The 25,405-nt window shown below is 44.9% G+C and overlaps 4 protein-coding genes across 6 annotated transcripts; 1 reads left to right on the forward strand and 3 right to left on the reverse strand.

Annotated features, from left to right (window-relative positions):
- Positions 1–238: 238 nt before the first annotated feature.
- fggy (FGGY carbohydrate kinase domain containing) lies at positions 239–6,145 on the reverse strand. 3 transcript variants are annotated; one of them, XM_084708311.1, is made up of 16 exons: positions 6,002–6,145; positions 5,588–5,756; positions 4,936–5,047; positions 4,586–4,737; positions 4,332–4,420; positions 4,083–4,198; positions 3,837–3,965; positions 3,157–3,260; positions 2,639–2,746; positions 2,486–2,547; positions 2,097–2,247; positions 1,914–1,988; positions 1,669–1,789; positions 1,485–1,579; positions 873–934; positions 239–719 (listed from the first exon to the last, which is right to left on the reverse strand). In XM_084708311.1, the coding sequence occupies exons 2-16, from the start codon at positions 5,642–5,644 to the stop codon at positions 641–643; spliced, it is 1,512 nt and encodes a 503-aa protein (XP_084564437.1). In that variant the 5' UTR covers positions 5,645–5,756; positions 6,002–6,145; the 3' UTR covers positions 239–640. The 3 variants fall into 3 exon arrangements, with proteins under 3 accessions (XP_084564437.1, XP_084564436.1, XP_084564438.1); XM_084708310.1 differs by having other exon boundaries at positions 5,532–5,756; XM_084708312.1 differs by lacking the exon at positions 5,588–5,756 and having other exon boundaries at positions 6,002–6,082.
- Positions 6,146–8,104: 1,959 nt separating this feature from the next.
- Positions 8,105–9,851, forward strand: LOC146271025 (transcription factor Jun-like). The gene has a single exon (XM_084708315.1). The coding sequence runs from the start codon at positions 8,428–8,430 to the stop codon at positions 9,379–9,381; it is 954 nt and encodes a 317-aa protein (XP_084564441.1). The 5' UTR covers positions 8,105–8,427; the 3' UTR covers positions 9,382–9,851.
- A 489-nt stretch (positions 9,852–10,340) lies between these two features.
- Positions 10,341–13,216, reverse strand: tada1 (transcriptional adaptor 1). Its single transcript, XM_084708314.1, has 8 exons — positions 13,071–13,216; positions 12,734–12,825; positions 12,529–12,594; positions 12,270–12,364; positions 11,928–12,140; positions 11,676–11,827; positions 11,114–11,270; positions 10,341–10,982 (listed from the first exon to the last, which is right to left on the reverse strand). Exons 1-8 carry the CDS (start codon positions 13,142–13,144, stop codon positions 10,830–10,832), a joined length of 1,002 nt encoding a protein of 333 aa, XP_084564440.1. The 5' UTR covers positions 13,145–13,216; the 3' UTR covers positions 10,341–10,829.
- Positions 13,217–15,065: 1,849 nt separating this feature from the next.
- On the reverse strand, positions 15,066–24,929 carry angptl1b (angiopoietin-like 1b). Its single transcript, XM_084708183.1, has 5 exons — positions 24,437–24,929; positions 21,106–21,966; positions 20,191–20,384; positions 18,962–19,232; positions 15,066–18,789 (listed from the first exon to the last, which is right to left on the reverse strand). The coding sequence occupies exons 2-5, from the start codon at positions 21,911–21,913 to the stop codon at positions 18,602–18,604; spliced, it is 1,461 nt and encodes a 486-aa protein (XP_084564309.1). The 5' UTR covers positions 21,914–21,966; positions 24,437–24,929; the 3' UTR covers positions 15,066–18,601.
- Between the last annotated feature and the right edge of the window lie 476 nt (positions 24,930–25,405).

The following is a 25,405-nucleotide window of genomic DNA, read 5'->3' on the forward strand; positions in this document are numbered from 1 at the left end:
GGCATTTCTCTCACCGGGACAACACCAACAAGAGATTACCGCCTTTGATCCCGTACAACTCTGGGAACAAACATTCCTTCGTGGCTGACGTGAGTGGAGCACTGGGGCGGGGGGAGCAATGGACAGATAATAGGACAGATGACAGGAGAGAGAAATAGAATTAGGGAACGAGTGGTAGAATAGAGATTCATTACTGAACTTGGAAGGTAAGAGAAAGAGGCTTCCACACGTTTAGGACCCCGATTCAGAAATGTATTGTCAAACACAATGTGTCATAACTAAGCACTCAGACAAAACTATGAAATGCTGTCTCATCTTACATGAGTGTAATGAAAGGTTATTCAGTAATGGTAACCATATACTAATGCATAGTAATACCTGTTTACCAGAATATTCTGTCTACATCAGCTACCATCTTAATGTTTTCAAGGCTGTCTTTCGGTGTGGAATCATTTTTTCTCACATCCACTTCCACACAGATGATGTTGAAGACTGCAGTAAGTGTCAACTGGCGATATCTTAGGGGAGCCAGTGTGTGCGCTCCCAATGACGTATCTACTGCCATGAGGTACCAGCACTGGTGCCAGGTGCAGTGTGCTGTGTGAAGGGGATGGGAGCTGGTTGCCATGGGGCGGGGTCATCACTCCGTCATGAGGGCTGTGTACTCCCTCTGGTGGTCAAAGAGACGCAGGAACACCTTCATCTTCCTCTGGTAGAAGCTGAGAAAAGCCTTGTGTTAGATATGCAACTATAACTCGAGCGTGATGAATTATAGAAACATGGGACTGGGTAAAGGGATGTATACACACTATAAATATATAAAGATTTGAGGACACATTTAAAGCCGGGGGCTTGATGCACGTCTCTCTCACCTCTGGAGCTCCCTGGAGGGCTGGACATCTTTCCCCACTTTAGCCATATTCTCCGTGGCCTCCTGAAACACACACAAGAAAACACATTCATGAAACCCATTCTTGTTTGGAACACTAAAACATGCATGGCCGGTGACGACGACGACCCAGTTGTGCACCTTGACTCGCAGTGCTCTCCTGTGAGGAGCAGTGCTGGGTCTCTGTTTCCCATTTACGCTCAGGAGCGCCCCGCACCCCCGGCTCAAAAGATCAGACAGTGGCAACTGGGCAGCGATGACTCAAAATCAGTTGACAGGTGCAACCTAGTCCAAATAAATTCTTATTTTTAGCATATCTGGCTTAAGGGATTGCCGTTCCCCTGTGCTAAGGGCTATGCTGGAGGAATGTCACAGCGCCTTAGCCAGGCAGCGCTCTATTTCCAGACAGAAAACCATCTCTGTCAGTGAACCAGCCTGGGCTTCAGTCACCAGCTCCTTTAAACACCAAGAGGGACTTGAGGTGCATCTCTCGCCATTCTCGTTTCTCTCCAGTAGATGGCGGTGTAGAATCAGTAACTATCTGCTTTGTTGTCAACATTTTGAGAGAATTGTTGAGATCTGTTGGTGTTATTACTTGTATAGAACTGTAATCTTGTGAGGCACAGGCTCCTAGGATTGCTGCCCCCACAAGCACTGCTTCAGTCTGGGCTGGAAGGACCACCGGCAAACCTGGAAATCCATTGCATGTAAGCAATACAAGGCTGTAAAATCTATTTGTTGTAATTGGATTCATAATTTACAAATGTACTTGAACAAACCTGTAGCATTGGCATGAATCTGCACAAAAAGAGGGTTCTTACTCAACCCCCCACACAGGAAAAGGGTTGTGATGTAATGTCCTGCCTTCCTCATGGCCTCAAGGACATGTCTGGTGCCAAGCTGAAAGTACAAGAGACAAGAGGCCAGTGTTGCCATGTAGCTTATCAGAATGACAAAGTTACCAATCACAACCATCTATCACCGTTTGTGACAAGATGGCACGGACTAAGCACAGGGAACTCACAGCAATGGCTTGTACAGTAGCAAGATACAGCAAGGCTAGGTCACCCAGGGTTTGGGACAGGGACAGCCCCACCACCTGTAAAGCAAAGCCAGACAGTCCTCCATCATCCCAAACGTACACCAGCTCAAACGGACCTGATATGTTTTGGTTAGGTCACCAGCACCAGACCCTCTCCCCCCTCACCGCGCCCCTCAGAGTAGGGTCTGCCAGGGGCGACCTGTTCCCATGAAAGTCTGGCCACACATGCAGGCTGGAGGCCAGCAGGTCCACTGAGGACTGGTCCTTGGCCATGGAGCCCAGGTGTGAGTTCAGGTAGGCATAAACATTCTCCCCCCTGCAAAGAGTTATAGTCATTCAAGAGGGGGGGGGGGGTCAAATGACAGCATAAGCAAATGATTACATTAAAATGGTAGAATGATTGACTGTTTTCCCATATCCACACAGGAAATAGTACATCTAGTGCAAGCTTATAAACAATGTATAAACATTGGATAAAACCAAGTCTAATAGTAGGCATGTGGGGATAATGTTTAACACAAGTTCAGTCGGAAATCCCATGGGGTATAGCCAACCTTTTTGTTGCTTCCTCCTTTAGCTGGGTGTAGGCCACATGGCCCTTCACTACATGATCAATCTAGGGGATGGATATAAAAACAACTACAGTCACTGTGGCTCGTTGTGTAGGTCGCCTTCAGTCCCGGTCTCAATGCACCGTAAGCTCTCACCAGTCGTCCTGTGGCACTCTGGCCTCCCTCGTTAAGCCACAGTTCGGGCACCATTGCCGACAGGTAGGGTCCCCAAACCCCAGGGACAAACAAAGGCTGCCGGCTGATCTGAAAGAGGGGACAGCACCGTGTTCAGGAAGTGTGAAAAAGGGGATCAACAGATGAACACACAAGGATGTGTATTGTGGAGCCAGACACACATCACGCTGGTAGATAAGAGGGAGCGTGTTCAGGATGGCCGATCCTGAAGGTTTTGGCCTAAAACAATGGGGGGAAAACTGGGTGGCATGAGATTAGGTAGGCATGGACACTTTAACACCGTGTAGCCTTGTGTAGACATCCTAACCACAAACTGCTTGGCTGGCTTTCAAACTAAACCCTCAGCGGGGGGTTCACATTTGGGTGTTAAGGCAGACATATCTCTGGTACTGTATTAACTAGAGCCACCCATAAGGAAGTCCCAGTCACTCATTTTTTTGAGCAGCACAAAAGGAGCCATTTGGTTGAAAACCACTAACCGCCATGTGGCAGGACGACGTTCCACAGATCACAGCCATGCGCGATGTGATTGGCTGGTCCTCACATGGCAGACGGAAGCCTCGTACATCTGCACCAATCACGCCTGAAAAGACAAAACACATTTTAAAATAATAGTATTTGCCTTCCTTTGGAGAAGTTAACTAGTGCCCGGAGAGGCGGGGAGTGTATAATTATACCAGGAAGAAAGACGACTTCTAATAGTCAAACCTTTTCACCCTGACCCTTTGAAGTAGGTCTGTGACCTTCACATGGAATTCAGCAGTGACATTAAGTGCTGGAATAATGTTTGCCAAGCCGGTTTGAGTTTAAAAGGTGGTAAGAGACACGGGTATACACACTCCAGGGCGTACATCACCACGGTACGTACAACAGTTAAACCACGGAGTGCTTTAACCTTTGACAGGGGTGACATTGTGTGATCAGCCGAGGTCACAGCAGAGATCATAGGGCAGAGTTCATCAGCAGTTTAACGCTCTGAACAAAAAGCAGATGTCTGCTTTTGGAGCCAGAGGATAAAGCTTGTGCTCATGAAAACAAACATCAGGAATGACTTATGGACAAACTCCAAAAGAGTGTGGCAGCTTAGGCAACATGAACCACCAACGGTTGGTCGGCTCAGCTCAAACCTTCTGGAATCGGACAGGTGACCCCACAATACCTAAGCCTCCAGCGTGGGCATCTATGAGGGAGGCCCCCACGGCAGTGCCCCTGTCCAGCCCCAGACCAGCTGCAGCCTCCTGGGTGAGGCCCTCCCCCACATGGCTCCCTGGACAGCAGGTCAGGCTGCCTGAATGCAGGGGAACACATACCAGACTCACTGAACGACAGATTATGCAGAGATGCCCATTGTGAAACGATAACTAGCCGTGTGAGGTTGTGATTTCAGGTGTGACCCCCGGCTGACCTATTTTGGAATGGTTGTTTTCCAGCAGGTCCCCCAGGCCGATGTCTGTCCAGAAACTGGAATCCCATCCGTCTGAGGGGCAGTAAGTCCACTTACACACCAGAGTGCATAAGGACCTGGAGACGAAGGCACACTTGATCTGACACAGTCCTGACCCAGCAACATTCCAGTGGACATCACTACAGACAATTTGCATTTCACACCGCTGCAAATAACATTCCGAGCCTCCCGCCCTCTCTCAGGGCTCACCTAGCCAAAGATCCAGTAGCCTTCCAAGATAAGAAGTCAGGAAGGTCGAAGAAGTGCGCCGCATCCTTCCAGCAGCTCTCTCTCAGATTCTGAGAAAGAATATTGACGTGAACATCTGCATCATATTCCAAGATTACAGGCACAAGGAATTGGGGTTACTAAATCCACTTGAATTATTCAGAAAAAGCGCCGTGAACAGCAGCTGTAAGCCCAGAGCGCAACAATAAAAGCTTCTTGACAGTGTGACCCCTGACCTCTTTGAGCCAAAGCAGCTTTGGGGGTTGCATCTCTGGTGACATGACCCCTCCCACCCTCCTCAGGACCCCGTGGCCATAGCTGGTTATGCGAGATGCCTGCTCTGCAGAGCGATGGTCCATCCACATCACCACATTCCTTTCCTGCTCACCTACAAAGAGCATGTTTGAATGAAGTGTGCACCCCTAATCTGTTTGCGTGTCATAAAAATATGCATCACCCATTTACAGTGTAGTTGTGTACAATAGTCCCAGAGAGATACAAACAAATATGTTTTGACAGACAGACCGAGGGTTTCTTGATCAAACTGCATGCACCTATTTGCTCCAGACTAGACTCACAAACTAACCATCTTGGTTGACGGTCACAGGCTGGAAGTTCTGGTCCAGGACCACAAGAGAGCAGGTGGCATCAAAACCAATCCCTCTGACCTGGCTTCTCTGGACTTCCTGGGTCACTCTCTGGTTTTAACACAGCACAATAGTTATGTGAAATGTGAATAAGATTCCTTTGGGACAATCATAAAGGAAACCAAAAAGGTGAGTTATGCTTCATTTAATGTTTAATTTTCAACCAACACAAAAAAATGTTGTCTCATTCACAACCATATCTGTGGTAAATACTAGACCAACAGGTTGTGAATTAGCTATAATGCACGCAAGGCAACCACTTAGGATGCTTTATGACCTGTTGTTTATGGGGTTCAGACTATTTTATGCGGATTTTGTACTCGATATTGTGCCTTCTAGTCTCTACATCATAGCTTTTGAATTATGCATAGGCCTACTGGCACTCTCATTCTATACCACATCATTGGTTAATAGGTAGTGCTTGTTTTAACCCACTGCTTTAACGTCCTAATTTCCCCCAAGAGGATGAATAAAGTACCTATCTGTCTCTCAAACAATGCCAGTCATACACACATATCCCTAAGGCAACTCTTACTTTGACAGTGCTGCAACACCTAGCCCAGATCTCCGTGGATGACTGAACATAATGACCTGAGAGGGGTTCCCAGATGCTGATTGGTTCCTCTGCCGTAGTCTTAACCTGACCATCCCTGGTGACCAGAGCTGCCCTCACACTGGCAGTTCCCACGTCCACCCCGACGTAGTACCTCTCCACTGAACCAACAGCAGTCATGAGAAAGACGCCTGCAGAACACCTAAACTATAGGAGGAAGAGTTGCTCATTGCTTGGAGATAGTTTTTGTTGTTGCCCAATATCGTTTGAATCCTCTGTATCATGTTGTTAAGTAAGCTACCCTATTCAAGCATTTTCGCACAGCGATGGTATGTTGAGAAATGTCTTTTTAACTGTAACGGTGTCAATATTGACTACATAACTCTACTTTCACTTAAAAAAATGAAATAGATTTGGTAACTCCTAAATATTAAACCGTAATTATGCCTTACCCGCTGACAAAAAAATTGTTGTTGCACAGCTTCCCTTTTTTGTCGCGGTGTACTTTGATTTGCAACGGAACGTCACTGTGTCCAAAAAGGATAACAGCCATACTACGTCCCCTTTGCCCAGCTACGGAAAAGGGAATTTATTGTTATCATGAAAACATGTGAACGTGTAATTTACCGTTTATTGAATTTAAGCCATAACATGCAATAACATAAATTTGGGCTATATGTTCATGTATCTTGTTGTACACGCATTTTCCATGCCTTTACATTACATATAAGTATATTTCCGGCTAAATGTGTTTTCTGAGGCTGTCTTTGTCATGCTATGTAATTGTGAAAGTCTCAAGGTAAACAGTCCACTGTCAGCTGTGTGTTTGGAGCAGTAATCCATCCTGGAGATGAAGGACGGGGAAAAACAGCAGCGGGGACAGGAAGAAACAGATGGTCCTTTACAAACATTATGGACAATGTTTGAAATCCAATCTCTCTCTCCCTCTCTCGTCTGCCCTGTACACAGCAGTGGTAGAAAGAGGCAATGTTATCAACACATGCAGTGTTCTATACATATTTTGCTGTGAGGCAAAGTGTATTTTCATAGGCAGTGGATTTGTCCCTTCAAAACAAAGACAGCATGTTGTGACTGGGCCTACTTCTGATTACGGACATCCATGGAAGCAGCTGGCTAAATCAGAGGGAGGAAAGTGATGTTATCAAAAGGTTACCCATCAGGCCATGGGAGCGGAAACGTGGCCAGGGAAACAGGAAGCTTGGCCGAGTCAAAAGTAGTTTGATGGTAAATCTCCCCTACGCAGTTCCAAACACGGGCAAAAGCACAGGTGCAGGAAGAAATACAATACACTGTGAGGTGCTTAATTATTGTCAGAGGCTTCAAATCTAATAGAAAACCTGAAAGGAAAATGGTGGAAAGGTAGGCCTATTGAAAATAATGCAAATTGTTTATAATCACATTGCATAAGTACACAATGCAACTATGTGTGGCCATTTGTATGTCTGTGCGGTGTCTGGGGGATTGACATGGAGTGCTGCTGTTAAAGCCATTTGTGGACGGTACTGCTATTGTGCAGAAGGGCAGCTTTCCAAAATATTTCAATTGGACATTCTGATTAAAGGTGTTAAAACATCTCCAAATGGTTATTTTGAAAAAATGCAACTTGAGGTCAAGGTCGTCTTACTCCCCTGTCTGACAAGCGTTTGGCCAAGTGGTGTAAATGTTTGTTCATATTCAAATCTGAAACCAGACCAAGTGGAAGTATAGTGAAGAATCTGAACATAGCTTGCCATCTCAGAGCGGACCTCTTGTGGTTGAGGCCTTGACTTATTTATAGCAGGGTTGAACAGAATGTGTTGAATAATGCAAGCTGTGTGACCTCACCACACAGACCAGAGTTTACATTAATCATCTAATGACAATAATTCATGACAGACATATAGTATATAGGCCTATTGAAAAAGTATACATACTTCAAAGATAACATTCTTAGAAGAAAGAAAAGTCTTAAACATTCACTCGTGGAAGACCTACTTTTTATACCTAGCTTTTCAGCTCAGCATCAATAAGGGGTTAGTAGGCTACTACTACAACGGCACGATGAGATCTTCTACAGGTACGGCAGGATTTGCGATTGAATGTAGCACAAGATTAATAATTTAGGACACTGAAAGCTTCATTAAGAAGAAAGTGTTTTGAGTCTTTTGGAAGGATAGCAGTGTCTACCTACTTTTCATAACTCGATGTATTTTTCTGTACTCGCAAACGTTTTTGATGTGTGTCACATGGGGGGAAAGGAGAGATGGGGTGGGGATGTACGATATTGTTATAGAATCAAGAGAATATACACATAAATGAGCGGGTAACAAAATATTCAAAAACAATACGTAATCCCAGAGTACATTGCTCCATTTCTGCATTACCTAATCCCATCAGCCATTGCGGGAGGCGGGAATATGGCTGGTTGTCAAAGAAACCTGCATGTCATTACAAAGGAAACGCCCATCGCATAATCTCAAACCAATGGGAAGCTTTAGAAATGACATCATTGTTATTTTCAGTATAGCAGCAGCTTAGAAGTGGATAAAGTTCGACTCCACGTTGGAAGTGGTAGAAAGTACATTGTAGCCAGTCAGTCGTCGTAGCTACGTACACAGGGGACAATTGTTATTTTATTACAATATTTTAATTGAACTATTGATGTCCATTTCACACATCGATCTGTTTTTGTCACTAGGCTACAATTTTTTCGGTCAAGACGAAAAGTTTTCCCGTTGGACAAGTTGAGTTCTGAGGCGCACCCTGTCCTAGACTGGTGGTGAGAGAGGATTGAATTTTATCACTCGAAATTATTTATCGAAGTAGGGTACATGGTTGGATGTGATTTTTTTTATACATCCCAAGAAAAGTTCAATTGATGCCTACCAAGATGGAAGCGACATTTTATGACGAATCCGTGAATGGCTCAAATTCTCAGCACGGTGGAATGGGAGGATATGGATTTAATCCGAAAACTATGAAGCAGAGTATGACACTGAACCTAAACGACCCTAAAAATTTCAAACCTCAATTGCGAGCGAAAGCGATTGACATACTAACGTCCCCTGATGTGGGATTATTAAAACTAGCCTCTCCGGAACTAGAAAGACTTATAATTCAGTCCTGCAATGGGCTGACTACTCCCACCCCTACTCAGTTTCTCTGTCCCAAGAACATCACAGACGAGCAGGAGGGGTTTGCTGAGGGATTTGTAAGGGCACTCGCGGAGCTTCATTATCAGCAGCATATGCCCAATGGCTCGGAGGCGCAAACCAATGTAACCACAGACATGGCACCCGTATCTACTGTGTCCGACAGTGGTATTCCGTACAGCTGCACTGTTCGTGCAGAGCCACCGGAATATACAAACTTGGGCACTTTCGGTCGGGCTGTAAACTCTGCGTCGGCACCTACTGGCGAAAGACACTCATCGGCCAGTTACACAGCCGTCACGTCCCAAAATCATCTGGACCCCCAGCGGTCAGCGCAGCACGCGAGGCTACAAGCATTCAAAGAGGAGCCCCAAACGGTGCCCGAGATGACAGGCGAAACCCCACCACTATCTCCTATCGACATGGAAAGCCAGGAGCGGATCAAAGCCGAAAGAAAGCGCATGAGGAACAGGGTGGCCGCGTCCAAATGCCGGAAAAGGAAGCTGGAAAGGATTTCGAGGCTAGAGGACAGGGTCAAAAACCTGAAGACCCAGCACACAGAGTTGGTTTCCTCTGCCAACGTGCTACGGGATGAACTTGCACTTCTCAAACAAAAGGTCATGGACCACGTTAACAGTGGCTGCCAGCTCATTTTGACGCAGCAGCTCCAATCTTTTTGAACAATAAGGGACAATGCGCTATAAGCGACTCAAGCGAGAGACATTTGGATTAGGGACCAAACGCAACTCCAAGGGGCGTGATACAAAGTTGCGCCTTGACAGAACAGCGACAACAGACCTTGTGGAATCAAGTGGTGGCCAGTCTGCCCGTTCCATTTTCACATTGTCCGGTAGCAAATGTACATAGAACATGTGTAGCACTGAGTTTCCTCACCAGTGACGAATTGTACAATAACACAGTATAAAACATTGCTTCATTGACGCACCTTCGCGCAAGGACTGACTCATGATGTGTAACTTACTGACGGAAAATTGCCTTACTTTGTTGACATTGGTAATATTTTGAGGTTTAACAACTGTTAGACCTGAATGAATAGGCTACTTTGTAATAGGACAACTATTTTTATGCCTGTCTTTTGAGCACTTAAACATTTGTATAACAAACAATAAAACGTGGAAACAAAAGTGAATTGAATGATTGTACTTTGTACCAATTGTAATAGCATTGACTTTACAAACTAAATACAGGGTCGAATTAATTAAATATAGCTTTGGTTGATTGTTCAAGTCGAGAGTGCATTATTTCAGGATTTGTTGACAGAAGTAGTGTCGGATAGACCATTGAGTCACTCCAGTGTAGCGTAATCGTCTGGTGGCGTGAATGCACGACGTGCGATTGGATAGCATCGTGTCGGAAATGAGCAGCAGGCAAGCCAAATATGGCAAGAGAGCTCTCCCGAGGACTCGAAGTCTATGACGAGTGGGTGTGCCTAAAATACTGCGCTGCCAGAAGTGGGACTCTTAGACAATTCTTCGACAACCTGCGTAACAAACTAAAAGCTAAATTCCTCTATAACACGTTCCATCAAGTGTGTAAATCCCATCGTAGCAAACTCGGTATTCACCAATTGAATTTATACTAACTATATTAAACGAGTAATTCACCAGTTCAATGCAAATTATTACGGTTAAGTAATCCGATTTATTTCCAAACGTCTTTGTGAAAAAATGATAATAATACAAACATATTTACATAATTGGTTGCTCCTCAGGCTAAATTTCACTGTTGAGGGGTATTCTGGAACAATTTGTTAGAGAACAAAATTGTTTCCCCAGCCCTGCATGTTTCCCTCTTCCATCACACCTGATTCAAATGAATGGATTGTTAACAAGGTCAGCAAAAGCCTGATAACAAGCCATTTCTTTCAATCAGGTGTGGAAGAGGGGAAACATGCAGGGCAGAGGATCATGAGGACCAGGATAAAGAAAGGCTGATGTCGAGTATGGAGCCACAGAGGGGCCTTTTCTCTACTGCTCCCTTTTCCTTCATACAGCACCACTCTCGTCTGACTGGCTGCACCTCAGTTATCAATCTGTCCACCTAGAGACCTTGCGTGGCCAGAGAGGCCCTTCATCCCTCTCCTACGTACATCTGGTCTGTCTGAGTGTCAACTGATGAGCAGGCCCTCCTTGATGGCGAGGCGCTGGCGGTGCACGTGGTCCTGCTCCAGCTCCTCGTGGCTGGGATGCCACAGCCGAGACAGGATGCGCTCCATGTTCAGGGCGTACATGGTGTGAGAGGGCATCACGCCACGGTGAACCTGCACCCAAAGCAGAAGGGCTACAGTGAGTCGTCGTTTCAGGCAAGAACAGTGCATTCAGCAAATCGGTTTGTGTACAGAATAGTGCATGCAGTACTCAGTCCGATTACTTTGAGAGGGGATTCTCTCACCTGTAGTGCTTCCAGTAGATCGAACATGCCGATTGGAGGGAGGGGAGCAGGGATGCTGTCACTGGAGCAGGCCAGGAGGAGGGCGGCTTGTTGCTCAGCCTCGTCTGGGGACACTTGTGGGGGTGGGCCTGCAGGGAGCGAAGCACTTGGAGGGGGGCTAGAGTTGGAGGAAAATTGCCCCCAATAAATAGCAAGGCAGTCACAATACTAATGAAAATCATCCAAATCTGAGATTCAGACTTTTGAATTGTCAATTTCAATTTAAAAGGCTCTGAAAGAAAAAAAAACCCAGGCTGTGTTTTGGTAAACATTAAAACATCCTCCAACTTAGACAAGTTACTGATTTTATAAAAAAGAAAAAAAAAGGGAACGGTTCTTGTCAATCATTAACTATATGTTATGAGTGCCAAACCGAAGGGCAGTTGGTCATCACATCATACCGGTCAGGAGATTGTGCTTTCCTTTACCCGTGGCTTACCACTGACCTAGCCTTAATCAATGAAACCAATGGAATGAAACCAATCAAATCAAATCAACGCTCCAGAGTTTCCAACTTCCTTACCATTCAGTGACACTGTGATAGGCAGCCAAGCTGTTTTTTAGGTAGGGCTGAGGTGTGACATCACTGCCAAAGGCATAGGGGAAATGTCCATCCCGTAGTCGGTAAGCTTTCCTCCGGGTCACTATAGCAGTAAGGACGTCCTTCAAGTGAACCTGCCAGTGAAGAGATTCTCACTGAGCGCCTGAGAAGAGCTTCATGCCCACCCCAACACACATACACACTCCATATGGTCCTAACCAGTGCAGTACACACCTCCACAGCATGGACCATGGTACTGACAGCGTCCTCGGTGACGTTGTCCAGGCCCACCTCAAAGGCCGTCACCATCATGCGGGCTTCTAGCTGGCCCCGAGTGGGCAGCAGCAGGGTGTGGGCACTCAGGCGCAGTTCCTCCTCCTCTGACCCCACCTCCCGGGGGCTGAACGGCTGGGCTGCACTCAGGGGGTTCTGGGGCTGGAAACGATGCTGGAGCCCAAGCAAGTCATACAAACACCACGTTACTGGGCCATATTTCGACACAAGGGAGGGCAGAATCACGTTCATGGCATTTCATGACATGCTTCTGTCAACCACTGTTGATTTTATTGGACTTACGTCAAATTTCTGTCTCGAGGAGAATTTCTTTTTTCCCTTCGGTTTGCCAGGCTTGGAGGTGGAGCCCACTGTCCACTGTAGAGACCCTGCTCCCTCTGGAACATGAACAAATCAAAAGAGCATCTCACAGTATGATACTCATGTAAAATCAACAATGCAATGTCTCCAGATACTCAATAACTTTGCATATTAAAAGGGAGGCCAATCTGGAAATAGCTGCACGACTATAGTTCCAGCACATATCTCACTGAGAACATACCTGGTGTTGAGACGATGATTTGACAGCGAGTGAGAATGGCCAGGAGGAAGTCATTATGAACATGGACTGAAGGGAAGGAACGAGAAGAGACTGAAGTCAGTTGCGAAGTTGGCAGATATTAGATGTGGCTCACCATCGGCAACATTAGAGCTTTAAAGACTCTTACAACACAGTTTGATATAGCTAGAGCTAACTAGTTACAAACCGTTTTCTTGTGCCAGGAGACGACGTGCTTCAATGTCGAACTCCTCCTTACTTATCTTCTGTTTGAACCATAGTTTCAAGTTCGCCCAATAACTGTAAGGTATGTGCAATGTTATGTTATACATAGGAGTAACCTCCAACAACCTCAATAAATGTCAGATAAAGGGCTAGTATCTAGCCATACTATAATTGTTTGCAGATGATTCTAGCCACAGCAGCTAGCTAGCCAGCTACTGTCTTGTGTAGCTAACTTCCTAAAATCATTTCGGCGTTGTCACATCTAGTTTGAAAAGCTTGATAAACAACAACACAGCAAAAACTCTATACCAATAACTTACTGCTTAACATTATCACCAATTACTTCAGTTAAATTTTTCTTAGCTATTTCAAGCTCACTGGAATGGGCTGCCATTGCGATACTAGATTTGACGTAAAAACCCCGCGCCAGTAAAACAGCCTTCTTTCTCTGCAGTTTCTGCCAGCATTTGCTTGGCCACCATGGTGTAGCAGCGCCACTCAGCGGAATAAAGAGCATGTCACCCTGGCACTTAACATTGCTTATAGTTGGCCAGCAGAGGGCAGACAAGACCCACACAGCATTGTCCATGCCTGCTACGTTTCTCAAAGTGCAGCTAATTAGAAAATGATCAGATCTAGTTTATTTTGGTATGGGTGTAAAGGCTTGGCCGCGTTTCCCAGATTCGTTAAGAAGCTCTTAAAATCTGGGAAACGCGGCCAATATAAATAATATAGCTGTAAGCAGAAAAGACAGATTCCTCCTCTAAATGGCAAAATATTGGAAAATTGACATATTAGGGTTACAACTTTCAACAAAGGAACATGGCAGGATTTCTCTTTTCCAAACTCTAAATCTCTGCATGCATCCGGATTTGAACCACTACGCCTTGGATTCTAAATACTAGGCTACGCTCTAGCAAACTGAGCCACAGGCGTTTTCAAGTGTTGAGTGCCCGACTGAACAAAGTGTCCAATGCGGTCTTACAATATCGCTCAAAATACAACTTTTACACACATAATGCAAGAAAACTAATATGCTGGCTAGATGTAGTATGGTCCTATCTACAAAATTCAACAGCTATGGCGCTTTTTGTGTAGTATTTACCTCAGAGGAAAACATTTGCAAATGTGGGGGAATTAAATATATTGGCTACTGCTAATAGGCTGCTTTTTCATATGTTTTATCAGTCTCTGTTTAATAAAGAAGAATCAATACCTCAGATTTACTAAATGTGGAATGACAATGCTGAACATATATTCCAAATGTAATCAACGCTTCAATTAGAACAGATAATAATGAACTTATGCACCAGGATGTTTATAAGTCTGTGAAAGGTGTACCATATACTGGGGAATGTAACCTTTGGTGTGAGGAGGAATGCAATAGATCAGTATGCTGTCAGGGGAGGCTGAATGGTAACACTATGGGACTGGAGTGGGTCTCAGAACTCTTGAGAGTAAAAGTGTCAACACTACGAGATAAGAACTAGGCAGGCCGTGGAGGATGTAACTCTTTGCTCCTGGACGTCAACAGACCTTGGGATAGTTTGTCCTCCCATTGGATATTCTGTCCCCCCATTGGATATTCTGCCCACCCTTGGATACCACAGATGAATCATTGCTATGTTTGACAACCGGAGGATTGATCAGAAGACCAGAAACCGGTATTTCTGTCAGAATCCCAAAAATATAAAAAGATGGCCGTGGCTGATTTTGAACCTCTGACCGTACACTAGCTACCACTTACTAGCTCTAGCTACTACCAGAACAACTATAACAAGGCTGTATTTGTTGTCCAGGTATAACAAAAAATGAATGTCCAGTGTCCAGAAGGCTGACATTTTGATTTAGCTGGTGTTTCAAATTTCTCACTATATCATGGCGGACCTAATGGAGCTTTGAGGCTTTTTGTTCCCCATGAGAAATGAGGCAAGTACACCGCTTTTCAGAAGAATTGGACAAATGGTGTGGAAATGCCATCACTTTGAAAAGGGGACATTTGGGCATGGCCTCAGGTGAAATGTGGGCCATTCTTGGTAAGGGGGTTAGTCACGGCCTGTTGTATCAATGTGCCACATCTCAAAACATTTTACCAAGGAGATCCTGAGTTATTGGGCCAAATAGGTTACTAGAATAATAATAATAATTCCAACAAACACAATAGGCTTCCTTCTGACAAAGGAATCCTAATAAACAAAGGAAGGTAAGTTCAATGCCCTACAATTCACAACCATTATCCTATTAGGTGAGTGTTAGATCATTTCATGTTAGCTGCGAAATTAACTGACAGTGACAAGTATCAAAAATGTTGTTTGTATCTTTTTTTATTAAGTAAAAGCGAAAATATAGTCCCTCGGAAAACGGGGACAATTTGCTAAGAAAACACAGTTGGAAAATCAATTCGGTTCAGCAGTTTTTTTTGTTTTCTGTGCTCTTTGTGCTCTGAGAGCAGAACTAGAATAAGTAATTCAACATATTAGCTCACCATTTTCCTTTGCGGGGCTTTACTGTGGGGCCCTTCTGTTTTAACTTGTCTTAACTAGGCCACGAAAACAGCTGAGCATATGGGCACGGGGCCTAATAACTCCCTTCCTAGACTGAAAAAAGACATTGACCCATGACCTCAAACATGGCTCATATTACAATTTGTGAAAAAAGGGTAATTTGGAGCTTACAAAGCAATACGGTTGGTGTTATTGAATATACGGACATTGCTACTTTATTTGGGAAAAATAGACATTCAATTTGAATCTAGAAACACTTACAGTACATCAGGCCTACATGTCATTAAGATCTCATCATATATAGCAAAGTAGACCGTGGAAATATCTTGATGAAGTGAAATGCTCTTTGAATGCTGGCAGATTTTAATATCTGCTAAACTGATGTTGAAATTTGGCTTGAAAAATAAACTAGTTATCATTTCAAGGCTCAAGTTGTCCTATTTTTTATTTATTATCTCTGGATTAAATACAATGCTGGGATTTGCGTTTGTGTGCTATCAAAACAAATTACATTAAAGCTTGGCAAACACTTCTGTGTTATATGTCTTGCTGAAATATCACACCATGTCGTAAATTTATGTAAGAGGAAAACTCCATCTGTCTCAGACTGAGACTTCCCAGCTCCCAAAGAAAAACGATCAATCTAAGACCTGTCTTCATGGAGGAAGATAATGAATTGGCTCTGTGAAGAAGAAAAACATTGGTTTGTGGTGGGGCACTTTTGGTACCCTGTTCCATCCCAGTCTATGGGTTTCCATCTCATATGATATCACCATTGGCTGGTTGAGGCTCACAGGGCTGTTTGTGAAATAGTTTGAGATAAATGGGTCTCTATGGGGATTCCCAGCAATGGATGTCCTTGAGCAAACATCAGGCACATAGAAGCCCCACAAACATTTTCCGCAAATGGTCTAAGCCCAGGACTGTTTCTGTGTTCTTCCACACAAGTCCACTGTGACAGAGTTGGCTTTCACTCCTGAAACCTCCATCAGTCTCCTGAAGACCACCAATGTGTTTACCAGTTTTCCTGGGCTCGAGTGTGGTCTCTCTCCAGGGCCAAAGATGTCACCTTGCCTCTTCCAGCCTCTGAGAGCACAGGGCTGAGAACGGAAGGTGTGTGACTATGCAAAGTATCAGGGTTATGGAATATGTTACTGCGACAGTTACTGGCAGACAAACCTCACCCATGTGGACCACATGGTGGAAGTGACTTGTGTGGGTTTTTTATTGTGTTTGAGATGTCATAAGTGAAACAAAACAACAAGAGACAAATACGCTTAAACTCTACTTCTACCGTCTGTCTGTCTGTCTGTCTGTTTGTCTAACAACCAATACAGTGATGTTAATAGAAGGGTAAGGCTCTGGAATCTGAGCTTTTTAACAGATGGTAGCCTGTGCAGTCGGTCCATCTCTCTCTACCAGCCTTGCTCACCTTGAGAGGCCCCATCACTGTCCAATGCAAATATTAGACAATCTGTAAAAAATGTACCTTAGTCGTTCATGGAAAATTCTTTCTCTCTTTCCCTTCCAGCCATACCAGCACACAAAGTCATCACCCATACAGTAGGACCAACATGAAGAAGATAGTTATTTACTGTGTGCAGTTCTAATCACACTGGGAAGTTTTTTTAGAGATTTTCAATTAGATTTTCAAAAATGTTAAAATACACACATTTTAATGGAAAAAGACACAATCTTTCTGGCTATTTGATAAGAATGACCCAGGATAAACTGTCCAAGACATCCAGTTTTACATTTGCTTCTAGAGCTGTTTATGTTGATTGTCTGTTCCAGTCTGGCCCTAACGTACTATGTAAATTAAACACATGTTCGTGTTTATATAATTGGCCTTACATTTTCTTTTACCGATTAACTGTCTCCAAACTACTCTAAACTCTGAAGTGCCCCATTTGGTTTATTTTAACAACCTGATTATCTTTAATAGACATTTTGATGACTGGTGGTGATGGTAAGTTTGGTTTGGTCTTACTGGGTGTAATGTTGCTGCTATTGCATTGAATGATGGAATTAGCTGATTATATTTGGTCATTTTCTGTTGTGGAAATTCTCCAAAGCATCACTAAAATACACAGTTTTGTTAGGGGACATACAGAATCCGTTAATCAGAGGGATAAGGGCAGAGTCTTTCTGATATGGGTTTACTGTCAGTGTTCGGGAGAGTACAGCAAGGTCTATTTTTCTCCTCTCCTGTGCGATTATTTACTCTTCAGATGGAGGCTGCTTGTACAGCCCATAGGGAGTCGTGACCCTTTGAATGAAAAAATATTTTAAGATACAGCCCAAGCACTTTTGTGCGGAAAGAATTTCTCTGTATTTAAAAGGAAGAGAGAGAGAGAAAAAAACACTTGGAAATTTGGACAGATTCCATCCCAGTACCTCCCCACTCTTCTCTTTTCTTCCTCTTCATCCGTTCTGTCTGAAATGTGTTTCTCGTTGTCTGTCCCCATGCCTCTCACTTACTCTCTGCTTTGTTGGCATTTTTTCAGAGCACAAGAACCACTCAAAACAAACCGTAATTCCATCGATTTGTTTTCCAAAGATACTTGTTTTTCACAGGCTCACATTGAGATTTAATCAGCTGCAAAATGAGAAACGCAAAACAGCAACACACATACACTACTGCAAGGTAACTGTTCAAACACAAAGCAGGACATGGTCCATGGTTGCCACAAATACAGCAAAGAGAGAATGTTTTCCATAAGATAATTTACTGCTTCCTCAGGACGCCTGGTCCATTTTCCACGTTATTATAATATTTAATAGTACTCATACACCATCAAGCATTTCATGTTACTTGCATTGGAACTTTCAAGATGCTATTACAAATGTACTCAAAGCTATATACATACCTCTATAATTAGTTGCCTTACCATTTTAGTCTCTGGTCTATGAATAGCATGGATATATGATGGCCATACCCTCTGATGGATTCTCATTGTTGTCTCCCTGTTAAAAGGTAGGCCTGGTCTAGCCATCACTTGTCTAAGTCTAGAAGCCCCAGGTAATACCATAGTCTTGTTTCAGGTCGAACAGGATCTTGGAGCCTGCGGGAAAAGCCACTGCTCTACCAGCAAGATGCTGCTCACAGGATACCTAAAGCTTCTTGACTCTGGTCAACCCTCACAGCCAGGCCTACGATGAGGATGAAGGCACTTTATCCCACTCCACCTTTAGTCAACTGGGATATGTGGTTTTGATATAAAATAAGGTGAGATCGCTGTCACACATTAATGTTTCCCGTTCCATGTCTGTGAGTGTGATGGGAGCTCCAGTGAGCGTTTTGTGACATGGCTGAAGGTTAGGCGGCCCATGCCCTTCCCCTAGCCTCAGTCTATGGGTCTGATCATCATGCGGACCCCCTTCATGGAGTAGAACCCTCCCCCGTAGTCGGCCCAGAAGATTCCGTCCTGGAACTTGCTGCGGTAGACCCCGCCGGTGTACCACACACCGTTCAGATTGGCCTGACCACACGTGTTGTACCACCAGCCACCTTTATGGAAGTGTGCACAGTTACCTGTGTGGACACAGTACATGGCTCATTAGTATGGAACCACCAGGAACGTTTGCCTCATGCGTTACGTAAACTCACATGCACACACAGGTCAACAATTACATTGACGGAAAATCGAGGAAGCACCCCCAAGGTGAAGTTAAAACACAGAAACAAAACACAGAGCGTCTGCCACCTGAGAAGGCGTCCTTGTCTCGGTCCAGGGTGGTGAACTGTTTGCCGTTGTGGCTGCTGAGGGAGTCTCCGGCGTTACCCTGGTAGGTGCCCAGCCTCAGCCGGTAGCCCTCGCTCTCGGGCTCCAGGTGGAAGCTGCTGTACTCAGCATACACCTTCTTCCCCACCCAGTCCTCCAGCTCCACCAGGAGGCGGTAGTCGCCCTGCTTCCCCATGTTGTAGATGCCCTCCAGCCCCAGCCAGTACTCACCGTCGATGTTGCCAAACCCATTCTGAGACAGGGGGAGAGTTATGAAGTTAGTTGTTTGTTTTGTGGTATGGGTTGTTCAGAAAGAGAATGAAAAAGAATGTACTGTAGGAACGCAGTGTCTCACTATCTATTTTAGAAAGACTATAATCTTGTTTTGTGGTCTGTTGGATAATCACTGAACTCTTGCCAGAGCACATGACAATTATTATCAGAAATTCTATCAAACCCGATCTGAACTGTCTAGGCTATTTGTTATAAAGCTTAACAATCCTATAATGTAGCAATTCTTTAACATGGACTCAAAGCTACATCTTTCAACCCCTAACAAACCCTGGATCACTGCTAATGGCAAAACAGCCCCCATGTCCCTGTCGAATAACTATGGCCTATCTGGCCGTTTGCCTTCTCCAGAGCTCCTTGACGCAAAATGTCTGTGGTTTCTGATTGTGGATTAACTAGATCATGCAAAGATGATGAATGATGTGCGGTTTCTGTCAGGGGCTTGCTTTACTGCATGTGTGTAGATGTGGTGGCGCTTTGTGGGAGAAGCAAATCAATGCTGAACAGAGTAATTGACTTTCAGTTAAACATAGGTTAGCCTGGCAGGTCGGAATGGAACACTGGATCACCAAGGCCAACGGAGATAGTTCACCTCATCTGCTTAAGGGGGAGACCTATGATGTGCATAGCTTGCCCAGCACTCTGGTGGTTTGGAGTGCAAAGGCAGAGATTGAGCTGTGGAACATACCTTCATGCCGGTTCGACTCAAATTTCATAATGGGAATCTAAAACTAAATCGCCTCCGAGAAATATGCTGACACACTCGTTACTTTAAGTGAAAACATCAGGGTCTGGGCTCTGGAAACGTTCCCTGGGACCCCAGATGGTTCCTTGGGATAGGTCATGTAACAACCCTCTGCTGTCTCTGGAGGAGTAGTTCCCTACCAAAAGCGGTTTGACAGGGATGCATTTGTCATCACCTTATAGTTGTCCCAGTTCCTGAAGAAGTTGATGGATCCGTCCCTCCTGCTCTGGATGACGGTCCATCCTCCGTTGTCCAGGCCCTGCTCACACCACACCTGCATGGGCCGCTCAGCCTCGTCTGGTTTGAGCAGGTACATGCCGCTGGTGCTGTGGCCCGCCTCCTGAGCCTGCTGGCAGTCTCGATAAGGACCTAAGGCCAGGGCAGGCAGGCAGGCCAAACAGCAGGCAGGAAGGCAGACAGACAGCAAGACAAACAGACAGGCAGGCAGATACGCAGACAGACAGACAACAGACAGACATAGTTTGTTTCAGGATTTACATGAGAGAGTAGTGCACTGAGTTTGTTGGGTGTGAGATGGTGACTCTTTGGTCTGATATGATAAATCCAGTCTCTAGGACTGGGCAGGTCCACCCACCTGGCTGGTGGTTTGAGGTGAACCCGAATATCTGCTACTTTGTGGTTAGTGAAACCATGTCATGCCAGCCTGGGCTGTGTCCTTGCTGTTGCATGAATAAACCTGGAGAGGATTCAGTTTCCTACACTGCTGCCTTCAAATCCTAAACACTTTATTATTCTTGGATGGGTACGATCTAAATGTGTCAGGAATTTCGGTTGATGAGTAAAATTGCATGGGCTGGTTCTTTTTCTTCTCTTTTCTTCTCTTTCCTTCTCTTTCCTCCCTACCTGTTTTCAGACATTACAACATTATTTCCATCAAGGTCTGCGTTGCACCTAGTTTTAGCTGAATGTGCAGATCCTTAACAAAATAAGACCATAGACCGTTAAGTTGTTTCATTGTTCAGACTCTACCAGTCTATTTTACAGTCCCTCTCATTCCCTATCCCAGTCACCCAGAATTTCGAAAGATCACCCTGTCCAGTCCACCATTCATTAAAGCTTTTTGTCTTACCCTCAGCACTGAAGTTGGCCTGTGGTGGCTTCTTGACCTCCAGGGTGCCGCCTGTGGGCGAAGGCCCAGAGCGGGAGCCCCGTTCTCGGGGGAACGTCCTGCTAGGGTCCGTCTGGATCTCGTTGGTGAAGCGTGGGATGCTGACAGGGATGTTCTCCGGAACCACCTGCACCAGTGGAGGTCCCAGAGGAGGCTGCTCGTGCCGGCGCCCGTACACCTGCAGACAGCGCTCCTCCAAGGCCCCGATCAGCACAGACTGGTTGTTGACCACGGCCGACAGGGCCGAGTAGCGGACCTCCAGCTCGCGGTAGCGCGCGGCCAGGCGCAGAGACTCTGCCGTGGCGTTGAGGATGCGTCCCTCCAGCTGGGCCAGCTCCAGGGAGTTGTCCCTCTTCCTGATGATCTCGTGCAGCAGCTGCATGTAGAGCTGCGTCACCCGGGAGTTCATGTTCCTGCTCTCCTTCCTCAGCAGCTTCATCTCGTTCACCATGTTGCCGTCCACGTCCACCACCAGCTTGAGCGTCTCCATCTCGCGCCGCTGCTTGGAGAGGAGGTCCCGCACCGCCGCCACGTCCAGGCGCGTCACGCGGTCCTTGTCCGTCGACGGGACCCGGCTGGCACAGATAGGGCCTTTGATCTTCTGCTCGGGGACCAGGAAGGTGTACGAACACTTCTTGGGCTCCCCGACCGCCCCTTCCTCAGAGGCCCTTCGTCTCCGTTTAAGGGGGGAGCCCCTGGTTAGGCTTTCGATGGCGCCCCACAGGGACAGCCCCACCAGGACCAGCAGGCTCCATGTCCTGGGGTCCATAGCTCCTTTCTTCTTTTCCTTTCCCCCAGCAGGCCTGTGTGTCAGCTGAGGACCTAGGAAATATAAAAGAGTCTGTTAACATAAAAAAAAACATCAAGATCCCACAATGTAGTGGAACCTTGTATGTGTTTAAAACCACTGTAACTGCCAACATACAGTAATTAGGATAACCGAATGCATGACGTCCTGTCTAGATGCCCAACAATAACTGTGTCGAATAATGAAGTGTCTCGAACTTCAAAATAAAATGGGAAAACTAGCAGACCTCAACGATCCTAATTAAATACATTGCTTTATTCTTGGCCAGATGTACCACTTCAACTGCACTTTTCCCTGCCTAAATCGGTAAGAAGTCCTGATATGGTCTGAGTTCACTCTCTCTTGTGTGTTCCTCCATCCTAAGCTTCATATCAAGGGTGTGTTTGGTCTGTTTCTCATACTCATTCATTTCCATGGCTTAGTCTGACTGCCAAATCCTTAAGCCTGCATCGTGTGGACTGATGAAATCCCTTTGTCTTTGTAAAATGGTCCGGGGATTAAGTTGACATTGAGACGTTTTGGATGTATAAACATAAGCGTTTGTGTTTGTCCAGTGAGGTGGTTTAGATTAGGACCATCCTTGTGTGACAAGCCCTGCCTCAGATCGATGACACCCAGTCGCCTCCTCTTGACATCTTGGTAATGACTAACTTTGACAAACTTTAGGATTCAAGTCCTATTTTTCTCAGGTGACCCAAATGCTTTTCAAAAAACATTTGGTTCAAGATGTGTTTGGAAAAGAATGAAGGGCAAGAATGTGTGAGCGGGAGCCCCATGAGTAATATTTTTTGGGGTCTATTTTTGGTGGAGAGGCTCACATTTTGATCTTATTGGTCTTGACAGCGGAGCAACCAGAGAGAGGTGGGCAATGTTGAAAAATGCATGCTAAGTGAAAGATCCCTCCTTTCATATTCAATGGCTGGCTTGGCTCAGGAAGTGGGGCTAATGGCAGGCCAACTTCACTGAAGTTGCTCTCCTGGCCAAACCTAACTAGAATGCCGTGTGTTGAGGATGTGGCCAAGAGGGCTTAAATAACCGTCATCAAACACTTTTGACAGGCGCACAATATGACCTACTTTGCATCAATACCCTTCAAAAACAAATCCTCTCTGTATTAGAGCAGATATAGAGGAAACAGGACTGAAAGAGTTCTGGATGGAGAGAGTGTGTGTCTGTGTGTGTGTGTGTGGGGGGGGGGGGGACTCATTCATCTCTCCGGTCTTTTCTAAAGTGTTTAGCTGCACTGAAGGGTTCCAGCTGTCCTTGATTGAACAGATCCAGAAGTATGACCTTAACCAAGACTGCTGTTGACGCTAAATGAAACCCTTCATCATTGTGGAAAGAAAATAAATAATTGTCTAATAATAAACTATTGCCTTGCATAAACAAAAGAAATAGTTTTATAGGTGTCTTCAAAGGTTTAAAAAATGAATGGCATGATAAAAGCACTTTTTATGCCAAACAAAAATACTTATTTAGTCTGGCAGTCAGACAAAACTGAAATATTGTAACAGGAGATGTTAAATGTGGATTTGTGTGAACTCATTGTAAGTTACTTTAACGATGCAGCAAGGGAAATAACTGCAAACGAGGCCTGTCCGACAGCTCATAAACACTTTTAGGAGCAATATTACTCAAAGGACAGTTGTTTTTTTTGTGCTTTTTTGCTGGGGAAAAAAATCCCAGTTTATTAATAATTTGACACCGGCTATTGGCTCCAAAAAATTGGATTCCATATGGCTGTTGAATTACAAGCTCAATATGAATCTTAGATCTCTTGGCCTGACGTGAGTGACAGTGTTTACACAAAGGCTCAGTGTGAATTGCAGAGCGATGAATCTCATAGCCAGTTATTACATCTGGGTCTCTCATTAACGCCAGACTGGTCTTCATCAAGTCAGCCACAGGGCTTCTCTTTTTTCATGGACTTATTAAAAATGTCTCCAAAAGTATGTTTTTTTCCCTGCCCTGAGCCAAACCGGTTTCTCATGCATATTTATGAAGGAGAAGCGCTTCTCTCCACAGGTCAGACTTAGAGTAGCAACTGCCTGTGTCCTCTGCCAGTTCAGTAAAACAGTGCATCTGTTGCAGAAGTCAGCATCTGGGTTTTCTTATACATGTACTATGTCAGAGAAATCTGTTCACTGGCTGGTGGACAATATAACTGATGGTTTATATGATCTCCTTTGCACATCTAATAGTCTTAACATTATAATGGCAAGAAATACAGGAAATAGAGATTGAATGAAATGAAGTCATAAAGAACTGGAAGCCAGAAACAAACAAACAAAAGAATGGACTCCTGGGAATATCTGCACACTATAATATCTAGAATGCACACACAGCAGTTTCCTATAACCAGTTCAATAATCTGAACATGTCCTCAAGGAGAAACTCATCAAAGGTACAGTCAACCAGAGCACCAATCAAAAAAGCAAGAGAAGGAGCCACTTAAAACGACTGAGAAGAGACGTGTGTGCCTACCTGTCTGGTGTGTGGAGTCTAGAAGGCTCTGGAAGCGGTACTCTGGGAGCTAGCTAGGGCTGGCCTCTCAGTTGGAGGTCCTGCGTAGCTGCACGTACTCCATGGTCCAGTGATCACTGACTTCTGACTCCCCTGTCCCCTCTCTGTCTAGTCTCTGTCTAGAAGAGTAGAGGCCGCTGTAACAGGGGAACATGCAGCACTGTTCCTGTTGGGTTGAAGGAGATCCACAAAGATTGAGCAAACAGGGAAGGATGGTGAGTTTTCCTCTGTAGGATGGGAGGCAGCCCTGCCTACCACCTCTGATGTCATAGGTGTTTCTGAAGAATAACAGCTCTCCTTGCCTGAACGAGAATGATGAGGAGCCAGAGACAGCATGTTGGTATCAGTCTTGTGGTCAGTGTGTGAAGACGCTAACACACATTGTAATTCTTCCACTTGCAACTTAATACTTTCACCCTTGTTCTTTTTCCAAAATGTCCAAAGTCCAATTGCATCCTGTATATCCCACACACATTCACCATAAATGGTTCCCTCACTGTTCTCTATTCTAACTGAAACAAGTACTCTCACATCATGCCTGTTTTAAGAAGTCTCAATCCTGACCATCCATTGGTTTAACTGCAATAATAGAAGGTCTGTTTTGGATGGGTGTACTTTTTATGTGTTTATCCCACAAGGGTGTGTATGTCGCTTGTGGCTGTCCCAGTGCTATTGGCAGCTGGGTTTATTTAGTTAGAAAGACAATACGTGGAGGTCTTAGCAGGCAAAGATGGTTTCAGGCATAATGTTTTGAACTTGGGAGTAAAATCAGACTTTGAATAAATATACTTTGGAGGGAAGGGGAAGAACTTTGTTTTTTGATACTGGAACAGAGGTGGTCCTCTGTATATAATAGAGGAATCTAAATAAATAATGCTCTGGATGTAGGTAACCATGTGTTTGGAAGGAAAAATCTCTCAAGGGAAACAA

The sequence above is a fragment of the Hypomesus nipponensis genome, chromosome 10 (assembly GCF_054491055.1).
Source record: "Hypomesus nipponensis isolate SF chromosome 10, ASM5449105v1, whole genome shotgun sequence".
NCBI classification, from domain to species: Eukaryota; Metazoa; Chordata; class Actinopteri; order Osmeriformes; family Osmeridae; genus Hypomesus; species Hypomesus nipponensis.